At 44.2% G+C, this 25,796-nt stretch overlaps 1 protein-coding gene across 2 annotated transcripts; it reads right to left on the bottom strand.

Annotated features, from left to right (window-relative positions):
- LAPTM5 (lysosomal protein transmembrane 5) lies at positions 1-25,533 on the bottom strand. 2 transcript variants are annotated; one of them, XM_026076375.1, is made up of 8 exons: positions 25,361-25,533; positions 15,505-15,598; positions 7,358-7,434; positions 6,579-6,707; positions 5,902-6,036; positions 5,263-5,358; positions 1,785-1,877; positions 1-822 (listed from the first exon to the last, which is right to left on the bottom strand). In XM_026076375.1, the coding sequence occupies exons 1-8, from the start codon at positions 25,445-25,447 to the stop codon at positions 748-750; spliced, it is 786 nt and encodes a 261-aa protein (XP_025932160.1). In that variant the 5' UTR covers positions 25,448-25,533; the 3' UTR covers positions 1-747. The 2 variants fall into 2 exon arrangements, with proteins under 2 accessions (XP_025932160.1, XP_025932161.1); XM_026076376.1 differs by having other exon boundaries at positions 5,911-6,036; positions 25,361-25,532.
- Between the last annotated feature and the right edge of the window lie 263 nt (positions 25,534-25,796).

A 25,796-nucleotide genomic window follows, 5' to 3' on the forward strand; every position in this document is an offset into this window, starting at 1 on the left:
TTGAAGCCATTAATTTTTTTTTTATTGAAACTCATCTTTCAAGTCACACACTAAAAGCAAAAAAAAAAAAAATGCAAACGCTCAGGTATAAAATAGCAGAGCAATACTGTGACAATTCCAGCATGCTGTATATTCTGGAGCACACACCATTAATCATTATCGTAAGCAGACAGGTTGAGAGCTGCACTGTAGTTCATTCGGGATCTTCAGCCTTTTGCCGATTCCCTTCCCTTAGGTCTTCATTAGATGTTGCTGGTTAACATAGCATATTTCAGAGTTAGGCTATCTCAGCAAAAAGGTTTTTGCTCGTTCTCCCCCCTCCCCATTCCACTTACTAAATGCCTGATGCTCCCCTCAGCTGCTGAGTTAAAGATATAAAACAGATGAGAACCCATGTCCTGCTGGGATAAAGTGAGCCTGACGAGAGATTCAGGCCAATGCCTGTACTTTCACATTAGCCAAATGTCAGAGGCCAGTGATGGGAACTTTTGTGTTGCCTGGTGTCAAGTTTATCAAAATAGCACTGCAGCTCAGTCATTGGTACCAGCTCAGGTCTGCTAGTGCAGAACGAGGCACCAGCTCCAGCAGTTCACCATCGCTCTTTAGAGGCTCCTACAAGTGAGTTGGATTGTAATAAGCATGATACTGCTATGAAGCAAGGGCTTCTCAGTGAGGCTGAGTATCGGACACAAGGGGTAAGAGGCACCAACAGCAATACATATGTCTTCTCTTCCCTGTGAGTGGAGCCTAGATTGCTACATAGGGAGGTGGAAAGTCCTTGGAAGGTGACTCTACGGCTTCCTCGTATGATGGCAGCGCACCCTAGAAAGAGAAGACCGTTAGACCTGCTCTGGGGATCACAAAAAGGGTTTCACATGGATTTGATCTTAGGCAGGTTTCTCTTCCCAATTCAAAGCAGGGGAAGAGAACTGCATAGGTTGTAAATGGTGGAGGGCAGAAATCCAGAAGAGTTAGAGGCAAACAGCACTTTATAACCACTTTACTACTAGCCCCACCCTCTCCTCCCAAAGCATTGCTGCAACAAATGGACTAAGGCTCTTTAACGTCCAGACTTTAAGCCTTGTTGCCTAAGCAAAGAGGCTAAGCTCTGTAGGAAGTCACTCCTGAGAGCCATCATGCATGCACAGCAGGAGCACACACTGCTGGCAAGACAATGCTCATCGTATTTGCCAAGTTTCAACAAGACAAATGCCTCCACTTAGCGTTCCATATTCTTCCTCTTTACTTCTCGTCTGTCTTTACTGTATCTCTTTTTTTTGGACAGTCTTCAAAACCCTTGCATTGTCTCCGAGCAGCTGGGTGTTACTATTAAAGAGATCATCAGTAGTCTAGGTAAGGACATTGATATTCATGGGTTAGCAAACCGTTAAGATGAAGGGCAATGCACCAAGCCTCTCAGACATTGATCCAGCAAAAGGTGAAGATAAACTTAATTTTAAGCGTGGGTAGCACTATTAGGCACAGAAACCAAAGTTCAATTGAAATTGAAAGCACATCTCTGGATCAGAGAATAAGAGTGATATACCCTCATTTATCTGATTTGCCTGAAGTCCAAGTTTCAGGTTTCATTTCCTTTGAAAGGTTTTATACAGAAATAAAGTTAGAGAAATATGATTGGAACCTGACTATTAGAGCTTGTTGATGCAAATTTGAAGGGTTGAATTATCTCTCAGACTGCCAAAGAGACAAGAGTAAGGACCATCATGCATCTCCCTAGTGCAAAACATGCCTTTTCATGATGGAAACCTAGAGTCTTTACTCACCTTCTCAGCTGTTTGCGAGTCGACTTTCACCTCCCCTCTCTTGCTGGCTTTAATGTACTTAAAGCAACTCAGGACACATTTGAACATATAGGCCTGAAAAAGAAAGAGAAGTCTGCCATTGCATTGCAAATCAACAAGAGCATTTCCCCTTTTGCCATCAGCCTGCCACTGCTCTACTATCACACTAGAGGTGAAAGCCTTACAGAAGTCTGGGTACCACATGTCATGGCCTCAGACCAGTCTGGACCCTTCACTAGAAAGGTGACAACTCCACCTGTCCGGAGCAGTGTGATGGTGCAAGGAGTCAATAGGACTATTAATAATATTAAATACAAAGCACATGCTTAAGACCTCTGAGAGCTCAATGTCATCAGGAAGGAAAGGGAAGCATGTTTCACTTTCACGTTATTTTTCTGAGCAGGTCACAAAGTCCATGTGTCTCAGAAAAACACCTGGGGCTTAACATCCACCTCCCAGAGACACCAAGGCCTGCTGGTCAACAGGGACTGACCTGAAAGGTCATCTCATTCAAGAAAGTTTTATATTTTCATTAGTTATACTAAAGAAAAAGAAAAACAAAGAAAAAAAAAAGTCAACCCTTCCTTGCACCTCAGAGTTACAAGATGAAATAGAGAGCTTTTTTGAGAAAAATGGATCGATTGACAGATTGTGGCACAAGAAAATAAGCAAGGTCTGTGAAACATACCATATTAAATAAATATTTTCCCTACTATGTGCAGTGAGGCGAAGTCATGTGCCTCTTATTTTTATTGGCGTAAGACTACACTTTAAAAATGGTTAGCATTTTCAAAAAAACACAGGGAGCTATATGCCCCTAAAACAAGCCATCTAGCTTAGGACTTCCTAGAACAATGAGGATTGTTCGTCTTGACACAAAGCCAAGACAAAGAACAAGAACAAGGAATGAGGTGTTTTTGTTGAAGGAATCCATCTCACATAGACTTCCAAACACAAGGAAGAAAATCCAAACTTGGACAACCTTTAGGGAATATTGTAAAAGCCTTCCCCTTCCAAAAGCCTCTTCACACAGAGAGCAAACATGCAAGACACTGAAGCCATCATTTAAACTGAACCCAAAACTACTCATCTTCTGAAGAAACCCTGGTAAATAAATAATAATAATAAAAAAAACCCTCCTCCCCTTTCTTAAACAACTTTGATTCCAGAACAGTTTGCTTCAGTGCCAATCCAGTATCTACACTGAAATCAATGAAGGAGTTGGCTTGAATTAAGACTTTTGCAAGCAATAGCAGGTTCAGCTAGAATACATTAGTATGCACAGCTTATACAAAGGAAACCAATGACATTGGATCATGCCAACACTGGGTGACTTAAAACAGCCAGAGCTGCAGTGTAGGATACCCTTCTCCACACCAGACCAAAGGGGAAAAATTTCACTGGCATCCATAATGTCTATTATATGTTGGCAGAAAGTCTGTCCTAGAGATCAGGAGAGAACAAGCATTTGTGCCAACTACTTCAGAAACACATTACATTAGAAACCTGCTCTGACTTCATTTCCCGGAGATGTTTTATTTCTCTTGGTTTCTGCATTCTTATCCACCATGGCAGTGGAGGGGATGTTCATTTATTTATGATACTAAGGTGAGATAAAGATTACCTGTGGGTAGGTACATTGGTGAGGGAGACCTCTCTAATGGTGCTATGTAAGCATTGCATATGTAAGACTCCCTTGGCCTTTTGAACACTTTCCATCTCTAAGGTATGTAGACTTTGACAACTGAAAACATCACCACTGGGGCTCTAGAAGTGAGGCTAAAGACAACCACTGCACTGGTAAGGAACTATGAAGTTGCATGGAGTCCTCCACCTTGCAGTAGGATATGTTCCCTGCATAAGGAGGTTTATATGAGAGAAGAGAGGGAGAGGAGTGATTCAGTCCACTGAGCATTGTTGAAGAAATATTTCCTGCTCAAAGGGTAAGCAAGTCCTTGCAGGTCCCACAGGAAGTCACGGGCAGAGGCATGTAGGAAAGCAGGTGCCCAGACTTCTCCATCTGACAGACCGCCTTCTAGTCAGCTGAATTACACTGTAGAGTGGGATGCATACAACTATTTGGGGGCAGAAGCTGCAAGCTGGAAGGCAAACAGATGGCACCAGATATACAGAAACAACATATCAATGGAAGGGTAATAAAAGCTTGTGATGGGCCRTTAAGCAAGGCAATTTATGGAAAAAGATCCTGGGCTAGTCCAACATGTTTAGATGCCATCCCTGGTGAGGGGGAGACGGTGAATTGAAACTGATGGGCCCTAAATGGGCCAAATGGCCTTTTAAGCTCTAAAATGTTTCATGTTGCCATGTTCTTCATCAAAACTTAATCACTTGGAACCAAGTCTCATAAAAATGGCTTTGTTACACATAGAAAAGGAGTGAAGGGATTGTCACTGAGTTCAAAGGATGGAGTTCTTCATGACTTGTTGGGAGGGGGGGAGGAGGGGAGTTATGAGGACTTTAGTAGACTAAGGAATACTTGTGCCTGTCCACTTGACTTTTTAGATTATTCTCCCCCCATCCAGTCTCCCCACAAACTCCAACACAAACAGCCACAGTAAGTTAAATAGTCTTGTAGCTTATCCTGTGTAAAATTCCAACTAAGCACCGTTTGCTAGGTCAGTGAGATTTCTGCTGAAGAGCCAGAGTGCTGTGCCAGCTGGGTTTCAGGGTTATCTCCAGAGCTTATTGCCTGCAGTTTATGCAAATATTAAAAGATATGCTGAAGTAATGTCTGCAGTGCAATCAAATAAGCCATTATGCTCCACACCGGCTTGTCCGGCCACTTGGGAAGAGTCTGAATAAAAAAATGCTTTCCAGCTAATAAGTAGCATTTTTCACTGTGACAGAGTCTACTCAAGTACCTGGAGAGGTCTAGTTTTCCTAGCTGGTCTGAAACCCCTCAGTGAAAAACCTGTTCTCCAATCCATTGAAGCAGGAAGAATAGAAGCCCTTTCACAGTGAAGTTTCCTAAGAGGTAAGCAGGATTTAACAGCTCACAGGTTTTAATTAAGTTTCAGGATATCAGTGTGCACAACTCCATTCACATCAGTGCAGGTACAGCAATTTACCCAAGTGGAAGATCTAACCTGCTGCTTAATGATCTAATTTATTATGCCATTGTATGCCAAAACAGTTTCCTGTATTTATTGCCAAACTTCTTATCCTTCTAGAAGTGAATGAGTAGGAATAGACTATGAATATGAGAGAGGGTTTGCTTTTATATATCTCACACCTGCAGAAACATATAAACAGGAACTTGAATATCAAACCTGCCTCAGACACTGCACTGAGACATAGCTGCTATTAAGCACAAGGGAAGACCAGCAAGGCTTTCCAAGGCCCTGGCAGGTTAGAGAGAGAACCACCAATCCTTCCTGTCCCCCAGGTATGTAAGCTGTATTTCAACCTTCATGACTCACCAGACCCTGCAGGCATTTACCTTGAGGAAGAGGACAGCAATGAATGCAATGGTGAAGGTGACCATTATTTTGGCATATTCCTCTGTTGGTAACTTCTCAAGGGTTGGCAAGAAGCCCTGTGAAAAGAGGAGAGGGTCTCAGTCATAAACACTTATTCCCTCTACCAGTGTCACACAGAGCTGTGGATATCACAGCAAGTTTCTTAGCCTGGCTCTCCGGAAGGTGGGAGAGGCCACCTTTCTTTTTCCTTCTCAGAAAAGTCAGATCTCCAGTTGCTCAGGGATATTTTTACTGTTTACAMTTCTTTGGGAAAGATTTTCAGAAGAATATTCAAATGAGAATTGAAGAAGTATGACTATTTAGTAAAGATGAAACGCTGATGTGTTTTCTATGTACGCAGGGAGGCTGTATCCAAATCACTCTGCTCTGCAATTTGCATCCTTAAGATTCTTACAAGAAAAACAGGGTGTACTTTTAAGAAACACTTGCATAAGCAAACTGTCAGTCGAGAACACCGTGTTGTTGGGAACATATGGCAAAACCCTCTTTTGTCACCAAACAGAGCAATTCTGGATATACTGTGGAGAAAGCTTGTTTTGTCATAACAACCATTGAAAGACACTTCCGAGTGGTTAACAACATGACACAAATCATCTAGCCTTGCTCACCCCGTTGTCTGAAGCCTTGAGGCTGAGATAGGTTGGGACCTCCATGTACGAACTACAGAGAGTGAGGATACTCAGACAGAAGTCCAGCAGCTGCAGAGCCAAGAAAGGGATCTTCGAGAGTCCCTGCTGCACAGGGGAGAAGAGCAGAGAACAAGGTTTTGCTTAGGGTTACAGGATTGTATCACATCTGTAGAGTTTCCCTATTTACAAAGGGACTGTRTTGTATTCTCATTTACAGCCTAACCTATTTAATTCACTTATGSTAGCCAAAACACCAAGCAAACCGTCTTGTTGAGCTGATTTATATCAGCTCCTCCAAAGGACTCTCTGGGCAGTGCGGTGGCATTCATAGCTTATCTCCAACCCTTCCCAGCAGTGGCACACCCAGAACAACCTCCCCAAAGCCCTGAGAAACAACACAAAATCAACAGGAAGATTCCAAGAYGTGGGAAACTAACTTATGTCGCAGCTGTCACTATTTCTCCTTGGGCATCCTATAATCCACCAAGGATTGTATCCTGTCTTCAGCAATAGACAATGTAGGAACTACATAGCCATGAAGAATTGTGACCCCAAATAATAAACCTTAATTCCTAATTATGCATCAATCTCCATCTCATATTGCCCTCCCTCAGAGACCACCACCCCAGAACTAAGCTGTTACCTACCGTGTGGCTAACGGATGACACAGAAATGATTGCTGGAACTTGTATGTAGGAGCTGAACATTGTTAGGAGACTGAGGAGAAAGTCCATGACTTGTAGAGCGAGGAATGGAATCAGGAGACGTTCTCTCTTCTGAGAAAGAGGAAAAACAGTGCCAGTCATTTCTATTCTAAGCAAGATAATGTGAGTAGGTATCAGTACTTGAAAGGACATGTATTAAGGTACTTCAAGAACAAATCCTTTCCTGAAATTTCTGCACCTAATTCCATGTACAGTGACAATTGCTTCAGAAAGTGAAGGGCATCAAAATTCATTCCCCCCCCCCCCCATGGAGTTTCTCTAAGTGACATTGACACTTGATCACAGCAGAGCCGTCATTCAGCTACCCCAGAAGTTCTGCTGCAAGTAAAGCTGGGTTCCCAGACCAACTCATGGTCATTTTTTATGGTTTACCTCCAGAATCTGATTTGGCAAAAAGCAGGGAAATGAGGCAATGCGACAACATTTCCAAATCAGAACACTCACATTCCTTAACACAAAAAAATAGTTATGACTGAAATATCACCCAGATTTGGTAATTCTGGCAGTTAGCAGCTTTGCAAATGATCTAACAAGCCTGAGACTTCAAACCAGCCACTTTTTCCCTTTTAAAAAGAACTGAGATATTTATCTGCCATTATGATCAGTATTTTCAGTAAGCGTTCTTCTGGTGCCCTCCTCTACTACCTCCTAGCTCAGAGGGGCCCCAGCAAGCAGCTCAATGTTGTTTGTGGAGAACATACCTTCACCACACCAAGAAGGAGGTTGAAGCTGATGACAAAGAGCATGATGATCAACAGGAAACTGGTGATGACATCAGCTAAAAGTAATAGAAATAATTACCACACTACTGAAAGTTAGAGCCTAATATCTTAATTCAGGCACACCTCTAGGGGAGATTTAAAGTGCGATATTCTGATACAGAAAGAACTGTATAGGCGGGAGTGGGAAAGCCATGCAGCTAGAGGATGGGAAATTGCTCTTTTCTCTTTTTATCACCACTTTTTCATCTCTCTTTGAAGTTTGTTTCTTTAGGAGCAGATCACTAGGCTGCACAAGCTGTCAGCTCAGGCAGGTGGGAGCCAAAAACCTTTATTGCCTGGACCAAAATTCTAAATATCCTGAGCTACAGCACGAAGGTAAAATGAAATAGAAGAAAGGAAGAATGATTTTAGGTAATGATTAATAAGTCTGGATTGGAAATTATTTTGGAGACTCAAATACAGATAAGCTAACCAACAGTAAGAGCTGGGGAGAGATCTGCAAGATTCTCAGACAGCATGCGCAAGTTTTAACCACCTACCAGTAGTATGGACCACAGAGTTTCAGGGTGAAACATCTCATCTCCAGTCTCTGTAGATGTAGGATGTGACTTACTAAAAATAAATGTATGTGTGAGGAGAACAGCACGAGACACTTCTTAGGCTGCTAGATAGTTTTTGTCAACTGTTTTGGATTCTGGAAGATGATTTTTTCTATGTGCGTAGCTGCCTACTGACCAGTTCTCAGGAAGCAATTTTCTCTCTTCATATTGCAGCCTGCCCTGACAAGGTCCACTGAAGCCTTCTTTTCACTGTACAGTATACACACTTGGGCTTTATAGTGGTCTAGCTAGTGTGAGGTTTTTCATAATGTTATTTTGCTTCTTGTGGGGGGGAAGGAGATCTCTCCAAAGGCAGAACACTGCGAGGTTCTTCATCCGCCTCCACACAATGTACAGTCTTTCACAGTGTCTCCTCCAACTCACTCTCACCCTTTCATTCTTAGTGCTTTATTTGGGTTTAAATAGCAGCAGCCTGTTTGGGGTCTCTAATTTCCAAATGCCAGAATAAAGGGTTTAAGTTCAGTAGAAAAGATTTACCGGTTTTATCTTTTCTTAACTTCTTTAAAGCAACTGATCCTTCCCAGGACTACAAAATTCTTTTAACCTCAGGAAGATCCGATTATCGGCTAGCATCCTCTCCCCCGCTCCATAGCCCTATTATTCCTTTATTAAATAAATCCAGTGCCTAACTATATTTTTTCTATTACCTCTTTCAGCTCTTCCACTTGCTTTCATAAAGAAATCTAGAAATCGTGCCTTAGCAAGCCTGTTGGATTCATAAAAGATTCCAGCTGCACTGAAAGCCCTCACTGCTCCCCTTTGCCCCTTCTCCTCCACTCCTCCCATGAAGATGCCAATCCGTCTTCCTCAGCTTTGCCTTTTTGCCTAACCTTGGTACCACGTAATACCTTGGGTAGGGGGAGAAGGGGGGTGTTTCAGAGTTAGAGCACACACACCAGAGAGTCCTTAATTCACTCACTAGCTTTTCTGTCATTAGAGAAAATCATTGACAAAGGTGTTCAGGCAGAGAAACCTGTCCCTCTGTTACTCAAGCAGATGATGCCAACACTGCCGTTCACAACAACAAACGGCTTGAGCAAGAGCAGTCTCAGCTGTGCCTTAATTTGGCCAGTTACACTATTTGAGGGAGCAAGCACGAACAGTTGTCCCAAGTCTGAGGAAGAGCTATAGGGGAGAAGGGCAGAGCTACACCCAGGGCTGCCTACGGCATATGGCAGGACATCAGTGACCATTAGATGCAGCAGCTGCAACATATGCAAACTGGCAAGCACTATATCCAGTTTCCACTAAGCAATGTGGGTATGGACAGACACCAGCAAAAGAAAGGACTCTAAAACATGACCAAAAGCAATAAAGAGAAGTATAGATACTGAGAAGCTCTGGAGCCTTTCCAGGGTTGTAAAGGACCTGCCTGCCTGATGGCCGGGCTGAGCCACAGTGGGCAGCAAGGGCAGGCGGCAGCAGCAGCAAGGTGGGGAATTTTGCACCACTCCTTGCTGTGCACGTCTTTACTCTGCTAGCAGAGGATGCATCCCCTTTCATTTAAGGCATTCATAAATGAGACAGTGGCATGTATTTTAACTTCACTTCCTTTCTTGTCAAAACCTAGCAATGCACTTGAGTCCCCTCTAAAGATGAGGTTTGTTGATGAGGAACCTTTGTTCTAAAGGCGAGCGCTGACGAGCGCTTCCTTCCCTGGGTCTGAGCAACGTCTTCCCTTCTGGGACTGGAGGCAGGGGGGACCTCTGAGGAGGCTGCAGCCCCCGGAGAAGCAGAAATAGCACAACTCAAACCAGAGAAGCAGCAGCACTGCACAAACTGCTACGCATGGAGGTGTCAGACAGGAAAGATCCAAGGGAGTGATATGAAATGCCCAACAAACACTTAACCTGTATCAGGAAAAGGCGTTGTTAAAGCACAAAACCAGGAAATGCCTTTTGCTTATAGTTTGATAAAAAACAAATTCAGGATTTGTTTACCCCAAAGTAACAAAAACTGAAATACAGAAAAGGAGGAAGAAATCGTGGGAAACTGCACAGAAAGAGAAAACCAAAATCCACAAGCCCCAAATCAGAAGGGAGAGGAGAAAGAGAAAAAGATGTTATGGCAGAAGAGACTGCTCACAGCTTTGAAGCTCTTGACAGTCAAAGGAAAAACCTAAGCAACAAGGCAGAAAACCCAACCGACCTCTCAAAAATGGGAAAGTAGAGACAAGGCTGTAATTTGGTGCACAGAGAACCAAAGGGTCTTGAACCCTGAGGTTAGCATGAGGACAGCATAAACTTGAAATGAGGAAAAAAAAGAAGAAAAAAAAAAGCTTAAAGACAGACTCAGCCTTTGTAGAGACAGCCATAAAAAGAGACCCTTTCCTAACAGTCCTAGTCTCATTAAAACCAAAACTACATCAAGTCATTTCACCTGCTTCTACTCCCAGAACCAAAAATCAGAAGATTGCCCCAGAGAGGATTTATCTCTTGAGCACTGTGTTTTCTTAGATTTAAGACAGCTGTGTTTTTTCTGCCTCTTTCCAACTGGTTTCATGCATCAGATCTCTCGGCAGGCTCGCTAATTAATTGGGCAACTGGCCGTTGCTTCTGCAGGCTAATTGCCCACAGAGCCGAGGTGAATTTCCCAAACAGAACCTAGATCAAAAAAAAAAAAAAACAAAAAAAAAACCCAAACAAACAAAAAGTCCCCAAACCTACAGACAAAGGGATAGAAAGAAAAGGCAAAACAAGGAGAGAAAAAAAAAGTAACCTTCTACACACTGTCCGCATCCTATTTGTTCACAGCACAAATATTCGCCCTTTCTTCTGGCAGTGGATCTCTCTGTCCCGGGGAGGTTTTAATACCAATAGACTTGATGTTATTTTAACAAAATGACTTCTCCCTTCTTAAGAACACATCCCCCCCTCCAAGCACACTTTTTTTTTTTTTTTTTTTTTTTAACCATATGGGTTAAAGCAATGACCCCCTTAGAGAGCGGTAGCTGCTGGCTCTTACCCCGGTTGTGCAAACCCTCCTTGAGAGGGGAATAACAGTGCGTGTCACAAAGAGACTGACTGCCACCCAAAACGCTTTGCAAGTGGCAAGAGATCTTCCCAAACCAGTAGCAGAGTAACAGGATCCCTGGCATGTGAGGCACTTAAAACCACAGCAGACAAATCCCTAGAAAGTGGATTAGCATGACTAATAGGCTCTTTCCATGCCTGTGGTTCAAAGATGTAAGAGAGTAATTCTCTGGTGTTGTTCTCTTTAGTATTTCCCTTCATGCCTACTGGGCCTTTGTGGAATGAACTCTTTTGTCCTAAAACCCCCTCAGAAAAGGACCAAGTTTAGGACTCCTGTACCAGACTTGAGCACCTGTATAATCTCTGACAGGGGTATCACTTGACAGCTTTCTCCTCTGCTCCTACATCTAGGTGCCTATCTCAGGAATATGCTGTCTTCTTCTACTACACCTTATAAAATAGCAGAGTATTCAGAGAAAAACAGGGCTTGTCCTTGTAGAAGATGCACTGGCTCTTTGATGGCTATTACTACAAAACAAGAGGCAACCATCACAAGCTGCAGTGAGATTCCAAATAGAAGGAAAAAAGAAAATCTTACAGTGAGCGATGCAGCCCTAAACAGGCTTCAGAGGGGTTGTGGAATCCCCGTTCTTGGAGATCTGCAAATCTGAACTGGACAAAGCCCTGAGAAAAGTCATCTGACTTTGAGGTCAGCCCTGCTTTGAGCAGGAGGTTGGACTGGAGACTCTGAATTTTGCTCCGGTTTTATGATTAGGCAGTCAGGCAGGAAAGAAACGTCTCTCCTCACAGAGCCTGCTTTGCTCACATATTCCTAGAACACCTGACCTACAGGAATACTTCAATTCCACGGCCACCTCCATGCTGGCGGCAGTACTTTATTGCTGGCAGAGAACATGGAGAGTTCGCACACTCTGAGATGCATCTTCTTCCAGAAGCTTATAGAAATCAATAACAACAACAAACACAGACTTTTTCTTACTCAAACTCTTATAGACTAGCCAAGTCTTCCAGTGATCCCTGGGAATTTCATGAGCAGGAATATATATATATGCTATGAAGTTAGTGTCATTTTCCTTGGAAACGGTGATATAACCAGCATCGGGGCATACAACAGAGCCTCTGCAAAGCTACACTGGACTTAAAACAGGGAGGGGAGAATCTGTGCATTGTGCCAAATGTATATTTTTAATTAACTTCACATTAGGGTTTGTGTCCTGAACGTAGCCCAAAGGGACTGTGAATGATTCCCAATATCTCCCTGAATGCAGAAAAACTTTTCTATTTTATGGCCCAATAAACTGGTTTGGGAAATACAATCAGGGCTTATAAAACTGTGGTTTTATGGTCACATTCACTGATTGTCAAGGATGGATGTTTCTGATTTGGTGTTGCTGATAAGCTGCAGAGAATTGTTTCTGGACAGTTACTTTCAAAGGATGGGCAGGACTGGCAAAAATAAGAAGCCTCACAGTCCCTTTAGGCTTTTCTGCTTTTGATCAGAGAAAGAGGGAGTATTTTCTGCCTGGAATATGGCATGTGCTGTACACCCAGGTCTTCAGGAATAACCTTGGTATTTCTATTGACTGACCAGACAGAAATTGAAACAGTGCACTTTGTCCACAATGAGAGATTTTAATATGATCATTGAGAGAGCTCTGATTCTTTATAATGAAATTGTGTATGTATTTTTTCCTACTGTATCATTTATTGCTGAAATAAAAAGCATCGTCCCATAAACCTTGCCTTGTTTGTATTCTTGGGCCATAACTACCACATTTGCATTATATATTCCGAGTGACATACTTTAGTCTGGCAAGAGCTGCAAATAGAACAGCAGATGCTGAGGGCATCTACAAAACCTCTCCCCAAATTGTTCTCCAGTTCTTCCATCTGGATTTTAGAGTCAAACTGAACTTTTCATACAGCTTAGCTATATTGCTTCCCTGCTAGTTTTTGGAAATAGAAAGGTTTCACTGTGTTTATTCCAAGTATAGTTGGAACCAGAACCAACCAGAAAACCCCAGCAATCGCCTGAGCAGTCCTTTGAAATGCTTGGGAAGAGAAGCCAAGTGGAAGTGCTGGGGATTTCATCATAAAAATATTCCTTTTTGTGTAGGAGGGAGTAAGAGAGGGGGGAGGGGGAAGACCTGTCATTTTGATTGTGTGGGAAGGGGGGTTGTTAAGAACCAGGGCCAATTTCACTCAGAATGGTTCTATTCTTAAAGAAAGCTCTCCAGATTTGCAAAATGCTCATTTTGCTTACAAAATATATAGTGCTGTTTTATGAAAACTAGCTGAAAGTTCTATCTCAATGCTTTGTTGTTTTTTCTCTTCAAAAAATATTTAGATACTTGAAAAAAGTGAGAGTATTGAATATTTTTTCCAAAATAAAGCATGAAAAAAACAATTATCATTTTTATGTAGCTGTGTCTGTGATAAAGTATTTTGATCTGAAAGTATCTTGTTCAGTTTTCAGCAGTTCAGACCACTCTGTTCATCAGGATGCACACGCATATTCTAACATTGGGAAAAAATATTTCCAACTGTGCCCATGTCCAAGGTGCACCAAACAAAGCAAACAGGGGAGGGAGGGAGAGGGAAAGGAAAGAGACCTTAAGGTCATGCTTGCATCATATTCTTCAGTTTTTAATCTGTAAAATTAAAAATAGAAATCTATTTTACAAAAGTGGAAAGCAAGATTCTCTGACCTGTGCTGTGATGATACCATCAAGGAAAGCAGGGCTTTGGAGCCAGTTTGGTGTATTGTGTGTTGACCTAAAAAAGCCCTGTGAAAACTCTGCAGCCAGCATTTTCCAAAGCAGTCACCAGGCAAGTCTATACTAGGTGTTGAACTGAGCCACAGCTGCAAAGGAGCCTGCATTCACCATGGCTCATTGAAACAGCCTCCAAACCCACCCAGATTAGACCACTTCTGAAATAGTGACCTGGGTGAAAGATGTGAACCATAACAGCAAACCCTCACTCAGTGCCCTCTTAGCAAAACTCACCCAAATTTCCATTTCTCATTCACCATTGATGCTTAATCCCTTTTGAAACAGCCGTAATGAATCACAGTGGTGCCTCCTAAAACCCAGCTGGGCTCATTTGAAAAATGTGAACACAGCTGTTAGAAATAGCTTCATCCAGACAGCAAATACCTCTGCTTTAGTGCTTTTCACTGTGTCTGACTGCTATCCTGGGGACAGTGAGTCTGGGATGTGCAGGAGCCTGCTGTACTTAGCTTCCTTTTCCTCTGCACAGGGGGGTCCTTCTGCACATGCTAGGAGCAGCAAGGAAGGACACACTGGACAAGATGGGAACAACAGGTAAGTCCTTGCTGCTCTAGGTTGTATTTCTCTTTGGGGACTCCTTGCAGTCACAAACCTCCATGAGGAGAGACAACTCCCAGGGTGTGGGAGTCCAGTTTCTGGCTTTCTGAGCACAGCAGAGAAAGCTTATCTTAACTTGCAATTTCACACTGAAGAGTGACTAAGAAAATGAAAAAGTACCCTGTATTTGTTGCTTTCAAAAAGTTTCATGCAAAATTAGCCTGGCTAAGTAATGTTTGGTGTTTTTGGAATTTTATTTTCTTTTAAATGGCTGCCCACAGGAGAAACCTGCCAGGTCTTTGAAAGATAAGCTTGATCTTTCCTAACTAGGAATTCAAGCAACAGTAATAAATGTGATGCATATGACTGTGGGATATGAAACAGCTTGGCTGCCTTTTCCAGACTACCCGATGCTCTGCAAAAAGCACCAAGAGGTGGGCATGGCTGGGGGTGGAGCTCGAAGGGATGAGGGGGGAAGCAGAGGTGGGCTGGTGCAGCTCTCTGAAGTGCCTTTCGCTGTGAGGTAGGAGACTCCTGCAAGGTGTGATGGATGATGTGAAGGGTAAAGGGCACGGCTCAATGGCACAGAGGGCAATGGACTGGTGGCAACATCAGGTAGCCCACCCACCCGTGGGATGTAGCGCAGATCTGTGACTTTGCACCGCTCCATGACTCAGAGTTCACTGTCCAGACTAGGTCTATGAAGGAGCTCAGTATTTTCCTACAAAATATCTAACATGAGAAGAGGGTCAACAGTGTGTGTAAGTCTTAAGTGAGCTACACAGGGGGAAAAGAAAGAGAAGGGGAAAACAGGATTGTCAGGTTAATGCAAAGAATATTGCAGAGAGCATGGGAGGGCTGGAGGAGTAGTTGAGCACTGGAGAGTTCAGGCTGAGGGCCTGACCCGCACAGCTCTGAAATAAAGAAATACAGCTCCACTGGGCCCTGCATCAGTTTCCAAGAAACAAACACAGCCATAGGGTTATTTCTGTAATGACCTAAACCAAAATCCAAATTTCTAGAGCCGGAACTTTTTTTCTCCAGGTCTGAGCTACAGACCTGTCTACTCTGAATATGTTTCCAGTGTTCTATGAAAGAAAAAAGGAAGAGAGACTAGTGCGGGACAGTGGGCTCCCTTTCAATCCCACGGGTCTCCGCTGCTTTCCAGCAACCCAGTGGCCTACCAATTCTGTAGTAATCCTTGTCCAGGTCTTTGCAGTAGCCTTTCCCGCTAGCCACCTCCAGGGAGTGCTCGATCAGGAGCAAAACACTCATAACCTAGGAGAAGAAAAGCAAAAGACACAATTCAGTGGGCTGCAGGACAACTTCCTATCAACAAATTTGTTTCCAGAGAGCTTGCAATGATCATAGTCCCAAGTGCATGATGGTTCTCCAAGTGAGACAGAGTCATTAAAGGTTTAAAATAACCCATCCTTTACACAAACACTGAGGCAAATGTTATGAATTTATTAGTGGTATGGGTTTAGCTGTCATCTTTTCTGCCAACTCCTGAAGGAGGATGGAGGAATTACAAAGTTAACGAGTTTTGTTTCAACATTTTTTATACAGAAAGTTCTGGTTTTACGTTTTGGAATTATATTTTGCTTCAGAATTGAGCTAAATGTAATGATAATATTTTTAAAAGGTAAAAAGTAACACAAAAAGAGTAAAGATCACTCTCTGCAAGTCTAGCTATGCTACTTTGTTGGCAAAAGTGTCATTTTCTTTCTTGTATTTACTTGAGAAAAATCTCCAAGTGTGTTAGGGAGAGGTCCCCTGGGCACCCTGGGCCTGCAGAAGACCTCCTTAAGGCTGGAGGCCTCACAATGTACCACTTCAGATCACAGGTCCAGGGAATTTCCATGCAAGTAAAACCAGGAAATGAGTAGCCACGATGCCAGATAGCCCTGCCACATCCCCCCCCAAGGGCAATTCCTCCCTGCCAGCCTGTTGACTACAGACAGCACGTGCCGAGGAGATCAAATGCGTTGCAGGTCAGGACACAGGAAGTCCAAAACCAGAATGGAGCATCAATCACTGTCCACCTAGAGTCRTCAGAGCAAGTACAGCCCCTCAAAAGTAAAGGACTACTCAGATGCCATGTGATGGTCCTTCATCACCTTACTGCTACTTTCAGCACTATATGTAAGAAGGCAATTTCTAAGTCCAGCATGCTGCCCATAGTGTTCATTGCTTTCTTCCTCATTCTCCTTTCTCTGCTGTCCTTCCTCATGGCTGGTATATCTTGCCTTCTTCTGCATTTTTAGACTGTAGCAAGCTGGAGCACAGCACGGTGTGCCAGATCTATACCCACAACTGCACTTTCCAAAAGCAGCATAGACTATATTATTTTATTTTAAAAATGGGCTAGATGGAACTTAACAGCATGAGGAACTGGGGAAGAAGACTGCCACTACATTCCTTGAAGAAGCAGGAAATGTGGACTTGTCACCCCGTAGCTGTATCTCTTACTTTCTAGATGAGCTCTCTGACCACTCTGCTGCTGTGCAAAGAGCTGCCTGCTTCTCTGCCTAAGCTTTAGTCCTGTCCAGGAGGTGGGGAGGAGCAGAGGAACACCTCTCACCTCAGTGCTAAGGAGTTTGAGTCTCCAGGGCCACAGCTTGAGAGCAGAAAGCAGGAATCAAACTGGAGGTAGGGAGATGTAGGGACTGTAATGCCCTTTGCATTTTTCCTGTGAGATATGGGAACCGAGCCTGTAGGACAGGAAATCCAGGGATGTGCAGAAACTCTAGAAACCTGTGCAGACATGAACCTCCATCTTCATCACACCACTAGCAGGTTTGTATCTGCCACCAAGACCAGCGCAAGCTCTGGTACTGTCTGCATAAACCAACTTTTTCACAATATCAATAGCAGCCTTTTGTTTCAACAGTTGCTTAAAGAAGTGACGCAAGCAAGGAGGAACCGGAACTGTTGTGGTCGGTGTTCGTGTTTGCAAATTTTGTGTATAGGAAACGGCACAACAGCAGCAAGCACAAGGGAGATGAGACAAACATAACTATTAACCAAGCAGAAGAAATAATATATTTTGTCTTTTGCCCAGCACAGCGGTTGCAGGTGCCRTACAAGATCTAGACAGAGTTCAGGCTGGTGTAAGGTATAGTCAGAAATGCTTCCTGCCCTAGGGTTGATGTTGCAAAATGGAAAAAACAGAATGAAGAGGCAGGGGAAGAAAGGATTATCATTGCTACTTCAAAAACGGGGAACTGAGGCTGGTAGAGTAGTGGTCATGATGGCCTGTAACAGAGTCAGGAACTGAACTCAAACCCTCCCGCTGTCTCTGCGTTAGCTGGGGAAGACCTAGGAGCAATCTTCAAAATCTGGCTCGTCCACTTTCTGTGCCACAGGCTGCAAGTGCAGTTTCCAGAAGAGCTGGAGCACATCCCCCAGCCTCCCTGGGAGTCCTGTACTAGAGCATATTTCTAGAGTTAGTGCTCCAACAAGCAGCCCTCTTGCTGCAGCGAGGACTGTGTCCCAGCTAAAGYGTTAGCCTTCTCTCTGAAGTGCAATTAAAACAATGAGTTTGAGGCAGAAGAAAGAACAAGTCTCACATGTTTTCTCCTGGCCTGTCCAATGTCAGACTGTTCAATAGCTCCATGAGGCACTCCGTATGTCTCCCCCCCCCCGCCCCCATTCTGTAAATGAAGTCTGCAATTTGTTTGTGAGGCAGATAGAAAAAGAAGAAATACCTAGGTCTCGTTACATGGGGACACAAGAAAGTTAACATGAGTTCAGTTTAATGTAACAGCATTTAAACTCCCATGGAAGCAATGAACCTTGTCAAGACTGGAGGATGAAATTACAGTGATCTGAAGTTTCTTTACACCTGATGGTCTCCCCAGGGGTGTAAAAGACCTCTTAACTAATTGCACATGGAGATCACACACTGACTTCATCTGCTTTAACTTGCCAGAGAGGTTTCATATACRTGTTCCTGAAGAGATTTCCCTTCCCTTATTGCTATTGTTGGTCAACCCTCTCATATTTCAGCATGGGAAATATAGGGAGAAATGGCTTTTTCAGGTTGCTGTTAAATGGGAGCCCGAGTGAAACAGATGATCTAATCCCAAAACAATCAATCAGTTTCATTCCTGAACAAGTGAGTGAAAGGAGGGCATCAAGTCCCAAATGCTCCCATCCCCAGATAGGTTTAGAGCCAGAGCAGATCCAGGGTCAGAACTTCGGAATGAAGAAGTCCATCAAATGTCCATCAAATAGGAGAGCAAAAGAGGTCCTGTCTTCCTTGCACTCTCCCTGGCAACTGTTGAAATAAACCACTCAACCTTACAAACTGCAGTGAAATAAGTGCATATCAGATGGAGAACCCAAGCCCAAGTTGGAAGATTAAGGAGATGACTTTTTAAGTGATAGGCACTTTAAACCTTCCATTTAAAAGGGTTTTTGTGTAGAAAGAATGAGGCACTGAGCTGCAATGAGATAAAATAGACAGTGCTCTCTGGGCTTCACCTCGGCCTTCTAGTACAAGAGCACCAGGAGTCCTCTCCCTCACCTGACTCTGCATTTGACTCCCTGCTGCCCAGCATGTGACAATGTCATTCACCCCTGCAGAGAACAGACATGCAAAGTGATCAGATGACCACAGCTGGCTGCTCGCTTCAAGCTGAGAAGAAAGCAGAGGAAGACTGATGTGGGATCTTCCCAGCACTCCTCACCTCATAAGGCCAGATATTCTCGCTTGAGATTTACCCTTCAGCTCTGGAAGAAACCAAAAGGTTCCCATTTCAGGCAGACTGGAGTGCTCAGAGAAGCATCCGGTTCCCTAAGTGCTGTGGCATTAAACAAGAGAGACAAGCTTAAAACAGGAAATTCTACCTCCTGACACTCAGTTCACAGCTCTCTCGGCATGAAGCAATCTCTCAGCCCCCCTGCAGGCCTGGCCCTTCCTATTTTGTCTCCTATACCAGCTCTGTCTTATCTGTTGTCTATTTAGTCCCTTTCCCTCATTTTCTCAAGGTATTGGGGTCACRTCTCACCTTGTTGCTGCTCTTTTAAAAGGAGTGCTTCAAACTTGGTGGTTAAAATCAGACCCACTGCTGTGGGAACGTAAGATCTGTAGCACCAGGAAATGAAGTGATTTAGCCAGGGTAGCTGTGTAGCACTGAGGCAGAGCCAGAGTCGTTAACCCAAGGCAGCTAAATTCAGCAAGAAAGGGGGTGTCTTTCAAGGCAGAAACTTAATAGCATGACTCATGTGGCCTCAGTTCCCTGGGGAATAATTTGGCTGCAGCTGCAGTAGGGTTAAATTGCTGATAGAGGTTGAGTCATGTGCCTTTTTTCTGAAGTCAGTGCAGGTTGACTAGTCTGCGAATAATTTATTTTTATGTGCATGGCCTTGGTGCGATGTCTGCTCCTTTTTTTTCACACCCACCATTTCCGGAGAGAGGAGCTTGAAGCCATAATGGACTGGGGTCAATGGGGACAGAGACATGCTGGTCCAACAGTGCAGTGGAGTGCTGCAAAGGTTTTTAACCATGGTGTGTGCAGGCAGGTGACACCCAGCAGTCTGAAGGCAAATAGCAAYACGTATGAATGCCACACTTTCAGTGCTGCTTTTCTTACTCCAATTGATAAGTGGCTATTGCGGCAGGATAGGGTGAAGTGAGAAGAGAGTATTTTTATCTTCCATTTGGCTTCCTTTTAGAACATTTCATTTTTCCTTCTTGCTGCCTCCTTTTGTCCCTCTTGTTCGTGCTCGCCGCACTGACAGATATGCCGTCTGGAGCTCTCTCCGGGAGGACAAGGAAGCAGCACAGGGTTTGCTGAAYATCTTGGCTCAGCCTTGTGCAAGCGCAACGAATCGCAGCTCCAAACAACATGAATCGTGGCCACAGCTGAGGACTGAACCTGAGGAATGTCCCACAGAGATGAGACTCTGCTCCTTGAGTTAAAGAACTACTGAAGCACAGAAGGGACGGTGGAGGGTTTCCAGAAGGGGAGACAATGGGTGGAGACTGTTAGTGGTTGTTTCTCTGAAGGATTTTGTGGCGCTCATCTCATGCCATGAGAGCAGCTTCCCACAGCTGGGCTGCCAACTGGGCAAATGGACTTGGCCACCATGGGAAGAGCTCAGCTGTGACAGAGGTTAGTCCAAGCTGCAAGGATGTTACCTTCCAAGACCTCCTTTGGCTCTAATCAAGGACTAGTAGCAAGTGAATCACAACTTTTCTGCCCATGCTGTGTGCAAAGAAGCAACTCACAGGCCTTGTTCTTGAAGCTAATGCCAAATAACTTGAGCTCTCTTCATGCCTGGGAGGAGAGGACAAACAGAAGGACAAACTCCTCCACGCTTTCTTTACAAGTTATCTGCAAGTCTCTGCCAAGCCTCACAACACCCAGTCAGGCTTCGCTAATCACAGGACTCTGTCTCTCCCTTGTTCCCCTCCCTCTCCTTCCCATTTGCTTGAGCATGCCCAAGATTTATTTCAACAGTCTATGGAGAGATCAGCACGAGACAAATCTAATTTATAGGAGGACAAGACATTGCTACAAAGCCTGAGAGCTTGTGTTTGATAGCATTACTATCACCTAGCATCACTATGATTCATCACTAGGGCCCACAGCAATAATTTATACTGATACAAACCAACAGTATTGATGTAGCAAATCATTCAAGCTGCTGCCAAGTTATAAATTCTTTTCCCTTTCCTCCCCTCTTCCCTGCTGTAGCAACATGATCAAAAGGGTAGAGAAGAGGTAGGGGGGAAAAGTTTACTATACTTTTGTTTTATCTCCTAAAGCAGTGAGACAAGAAAATACTCTTCAAAATTAAACTGCTTTCCATGGGGTTTTGTATAAAAGACACCCACTGTGATGATACAGTAGGTACAGACAGACTGTGGGACCCCCAGGAAATCGCAGAGTTACAGGCTCCGGTACTGCAGTGATGGTCACTGTCAGTAGCTGGCAGCAGCAGGATGGAAGGGCATATCTGGAGCAGGAGAGGGGAGAGAAAGAAAGGGATTGTAGTGGGGCTTTTTTTGTTGTTGTTTTTTAATAACTACAGAGAAAATACTAATGGAAACATAATGACCTCAGTGTGGATTTGCTGGAGATTAGGAGCTGATCACATCTGCTCATGCAGCCTGCTGTGGGTTGTTCTGGCTTTGGTGAGGGCTCAGACTATCCCTGCCCATTCCCTATATCCTTTACTGGGCCAGCCCAGGGCTTCAGGAGCATCTCTGGCTCCTTAATCTAAACCCAAACTACATGTTAATTCTTAAGACTCTGCTATGCCATGTGCTTTGCACACCATGCTTGTGCATGTCTTATGATAATCACTCTTCTGGCTTTGCAAAGTTGCACCACAAATTGTCAGAGGCTGACCCCAAACCTTCCTGACCGCTAGCCACATCCAGCAGGACATGGTGATGACTGATTGAACTATGCAAACAAAGCAAGAACTGCTGTTTAGAAACATGGGTCTGCTTCCAAACCAGGCAGTTCAGGCACTGGGGATGACTACCAATGTAGACTGAGGGAGGGCAGAGCAAGGACCCAGCTGTGGCTCTATGGTATCTACCCTAAAAGCAGGTTAAAGCTTGGTGAGTCAAAGCACTTCTGGATCACATTGCTAGTGATCAGTCTGGCTGCAGGTAGGACTGAAACTGTGCCCCTGAGGAGCAGAGAGGGTAAAAAAAAGCTGGTGGCCTTGGTCACAGCATGAAAGTTTGGTCCTCCTTAAAATATCRGGCAGGGTTAGTATGGCTAAATCCATTCCTGTGAACGTGCTTAAGGCACACGCTGTCAGTGATGGGCAACTCTGTTTTAAAAATGGGCTTAGAGTCACATTTAGCTGCACAGCATAGACTCATCCTCCATTAAAGAAGATCAATTCATAGTTCCAGCRCTAGACCCCTGATTGCYCACACTGCTTARTAGTTGTCTTGTTCCCTAACTCTAGTTTTAACCACTCCAACTATTTTTCTTCAAGTCCAGTCTGCTCTAGAGGGGGCTGACCCCAAGCAAGGCAGCATSCCTGGTTTCAGGGCCAAGGATCAGTCTTTTGCCTTCTTTTATTTAGCAACAAGGAGAATCTAAGTGTTTTTGCATGCRTTTCTATTCTTTTATTTTTACAGGCTAAGCAATAAACTGCAACTAAATATATTACCCATAACTTCTGGTTTGAACTTCTGGTTTGAACCTCCACTGCGAAGAGTCAGGAAAGAGATAACACTCGCAGCAATATGAAAGACCTGGTATGGAACAGTCTCTGTTCATAGAAAGCCCTGTTATGCAGAATTTTTCAACTTGGAAAAGAGATTATTGAAGAGGAAATATAAGCAGAACAGAGCTTGAGATTATTAAACACGATAGCTGTAAACATGGTAAYTTACATGTAACCTCAAATGTAGGAAGTCTCTGACATACTGCCTGCCTGAAGGTGGGAGGATGTGTAGGGCAAAGATCTTGGCTATGTGTCCTGCTTCTAATATCTTCTTCTTGAAGCAACCACTGCTGACCACTGCTGGAAATGGGTTAGGAGGCTGCTGGACTTTTGGGCTGGCTCGGTACTTCTGTGTACTTATGACTTCTGCTTTTGCCATCTTGCAAAGAAAAGCAGTTTCTCTTGCCCATCCTGAGTGGACCTTGCAACTCTTCTGCAAATGCTTTCCCATGAGCACTCTGAAGGCTCACTCCAAGGCTCTCTACCTTTATTTTTTTTTGTTCAAGGTTCACCTGGTATCTTCAACAGACCTACAAAACTTTTTTGAAAGATGTTTAAATAACACATCTTTCACTTGATGTCACTTAAATACCAGAGCGAATTTTTCTCATTAGCAACCAGCACCTAGAGGTTGTGTCTCATTCTCTTCCATCACACAGTGGTGTAAATCAGGAATGCCTGCTGTTGTTAGTGGCATCATAGTGAAACCATTACGAGAAAAAATTGCCTCAATTCAGAGTGTTTGCTGACTTCTGAGAGAGACAAAGGAAGCTTCTCTTCGATTCACTCTCCTAGTTAAGAAGAAATAGCTTCCTCTCTCTCCATGCCTCTGTTTCTCCATTGATAACAGACAGCTCCTGTCCCATGGGGTGCTTGGAGCTCTCTGAAGAAAATGTTTTGTAGTTACCAGGTTCCCTGTTGTGCATTTCCCACCTTTGTGTAGTTCTTTAATTTTGCTAGTTCTTCCTCTGATCTTGGCTACACTTCCTACAAGGTCCCCTTTTAAACAGTTCATGGAGATCYCTCCATGATGGCTATATGTTTAATTGGTTGTCAGAAACTGCTAGTGCGGGGCTGCAAGCTCTCAGTTTTCATATGTTTCAACTTCTCTTTCTTGGGGTCATGAGATTGCACAAGAAATTCAGCAATTTCTTCTTCTTTAAAACAGTGAGAATATAACCTTTGATCTCGCAGTGAGAAGCTGAGAAGCCTGCTCAGGGTGTAATCTAGACACTCAAAAAGCAGGAGAAAGAGGAGATAAAGTTGTGTGATTCTTTCAACCAATCTCATGATGTTTTTGAGGTCTTGACATTATTAAAATTTGGCATTGGAAATGCCACTACAGCATGTAGCTTTCAAGTAACGCCAGGGGAAAGGCATTTGCAGTCATGTTACGTGGAGATGTGCGGGAGACCCAGCTTCCTCTCCTGCTCTGAAATGGCATAAGGCCAGCTCCTGCCCCCAACCACGGAGCTGCAGAGACGTTGCGCTGCACCCAAATGCAGCCATCTGCCCCAACCGCTGTGCTCGCAGCCTCCAGCAACCCRCAGTGCTGCTGCCTGTGACGTGTTTATAAAATCTTATCATTCACTGAATGCTTTTYGATCCATTTATCTTAGCCAAAGAAGCAAGTGAACCAATGTCCATGTTTCTTTCATTTCATGAGTCAAATCCACCAYCGGTGTATGTGGGAATGGCACGGTGGAAGTCAGCATGGTTACACCAACTCAAACATGACAGACCCCAATTTTGGGTTGACAGCTGACACGACCTGACAGCTTTTGACGTGCTGCAGAGCCTGGGGGCAGTGGGGAGGGAGGAGGAGGAGGAGGAGGAGGCTACAGCGCAGTCAGGATTCGAGCAGGCGGTGAGGGCACGCGTAGTTTGCTCCTGTTGCCCCAGGAAAGCTGGCTGGCGCGGTGGGGGGAGCATGGTTTGACCTTCCTTCGCCTGGCACTGCTGCCGTGGATGCAGTGCCCAGCAGGTACCTGCTAGTCACAGCTGTCCCCTCCCTACGCTTCTCCTGCCCAAGGAGCGGTAGAGAGTCCCCATTACCTGCCACCAGCCTTTAAGCTCCCAACTCATGACTGTGTGCAATGGGTGCTACAGAAGGGATTATTTTAAGTGCCTCTGCTGTGCAAGAAGTCACATCCTCAGTATGACTTAAAGCCACCTGAAAGCACCTCTGTGCAACCAAATGTGGGAAGAAGAAATATCACTCCAGGCTCCGTGTCCTTCGCTTGCTGCCATCTGCAACAGCCCCCGAGAGCAGTTTTGCCAGCTGCCTGGCAGCTGTASAAAGCCACGTATCAAAACAAAAACCAAAACAGTGCATATAGTGTCCAACTGGCTGTAGAGAGATTAATGTGGCAGCTTTGCCCACCCACCCTTTACCTTCCTGGGGCCCAAATTCCTCCATCCAGAGTCTCATAATTTCAGCACTCCCACAGTGTCCGTTGCCAGTYGCTGCCCAGTTTCTAACCAACGGGCTGAACGCCTGGCCAAGCCACACAGCCCTGCACTGGTAAGAGCTCCTGCATTAAGCTGCAGGGGGAAAAACAGGAAGCAGAGCGAATTTCCATGAGCTCCAAATAGTAGAGCCAGGGAAAAAATAGTTAAAAAGCCTCCTAGGACAATAAATTTCTTCCTGCCCCCCCCACCTTTTCTCTCACCCATCCCTCTTAAATCATTGGTCTTTCTTTTTTGGGAACACAGAAAGGTCAACYGTCAGGAAACCTTTTGATCTGCAATGATAACACCTTCTGCAAAGCTTACACCTCTGCCTCTCTCTTCTTTTCTCCCTCTCCCTCTCCCCCTTTCCGTTGTGCAACTTACCATGTGGAAGATTCCTAGAGCGACTGTTGCTGTCTTGATGTTGAAGCAGCAACATTTTGGGGGCTCAGTGGTCGTTTGGGCAGTCATTTTTGGATTCCCGTGCACAGCTATGAGTTAATGCGGTTGAATTTGCAACAACCACTCTACTGAAAAGCAAACCGAGCAGTGCAGTTCAACTTCCTTCCTGGTCTGCAAATGTGTTAAGTCATCTACAAAGTCACATGAGGTCTTTGATTTCTCAATATTAAAGAAAGCAAAATTGTGTTGCTTTTTTAAGAGATCTTTAACTGCTTGCRCTTCTCAAATCACAAATGTAAGCACAAGTGCTGCTTCATGCAGGTGGTATCCAGTGAGCGAGGTGCACAGGGAGAGAAGGGCTATGACGCAGGATGCAGCTTTGTCCTATAAAATCATCAGAAATCAAAGCAGGGGACTA

Source organism: Apteryx rowi, unplaced genomic scaffold (assembly GCF_003343035.1).
Source record: "Apteryx rowi isolate R43461 unplaced genomic scaffold, aptRow1 scaffold_43, whole genome shotgun sequence".
In the NCBI taxonomy this organism is placed as follows: Eukaryota; Metazoa; Chordata; class Aves; order Apterygiformes; family Apterygidae; genus Apteryx; species Apteryx rowi.

Coding starts and splice junctions, on each gene's coding strand:
- LAPTM5 (XM_026076375.1), bottom strand. CDS start 25,447: ATGACTGCCCAAACGACCACTGAGCCCCCAAAATGTTGCTGCTTCAAC. Junction 15,599..25,360: donor CTCTAGGAATCTTCCACATG/GTAAGTTGCACA, acceptor TTCTTCTCCTAG/GTTATGAGTGTTTTGCTCCT. Junction 6,037..6,578: donor TGTCATCCGTTAGCCACACG/GTAGGTAACAGC, acceptor TCCCCTGTGCAG/CAGGGACTCTCGAAGATCCC.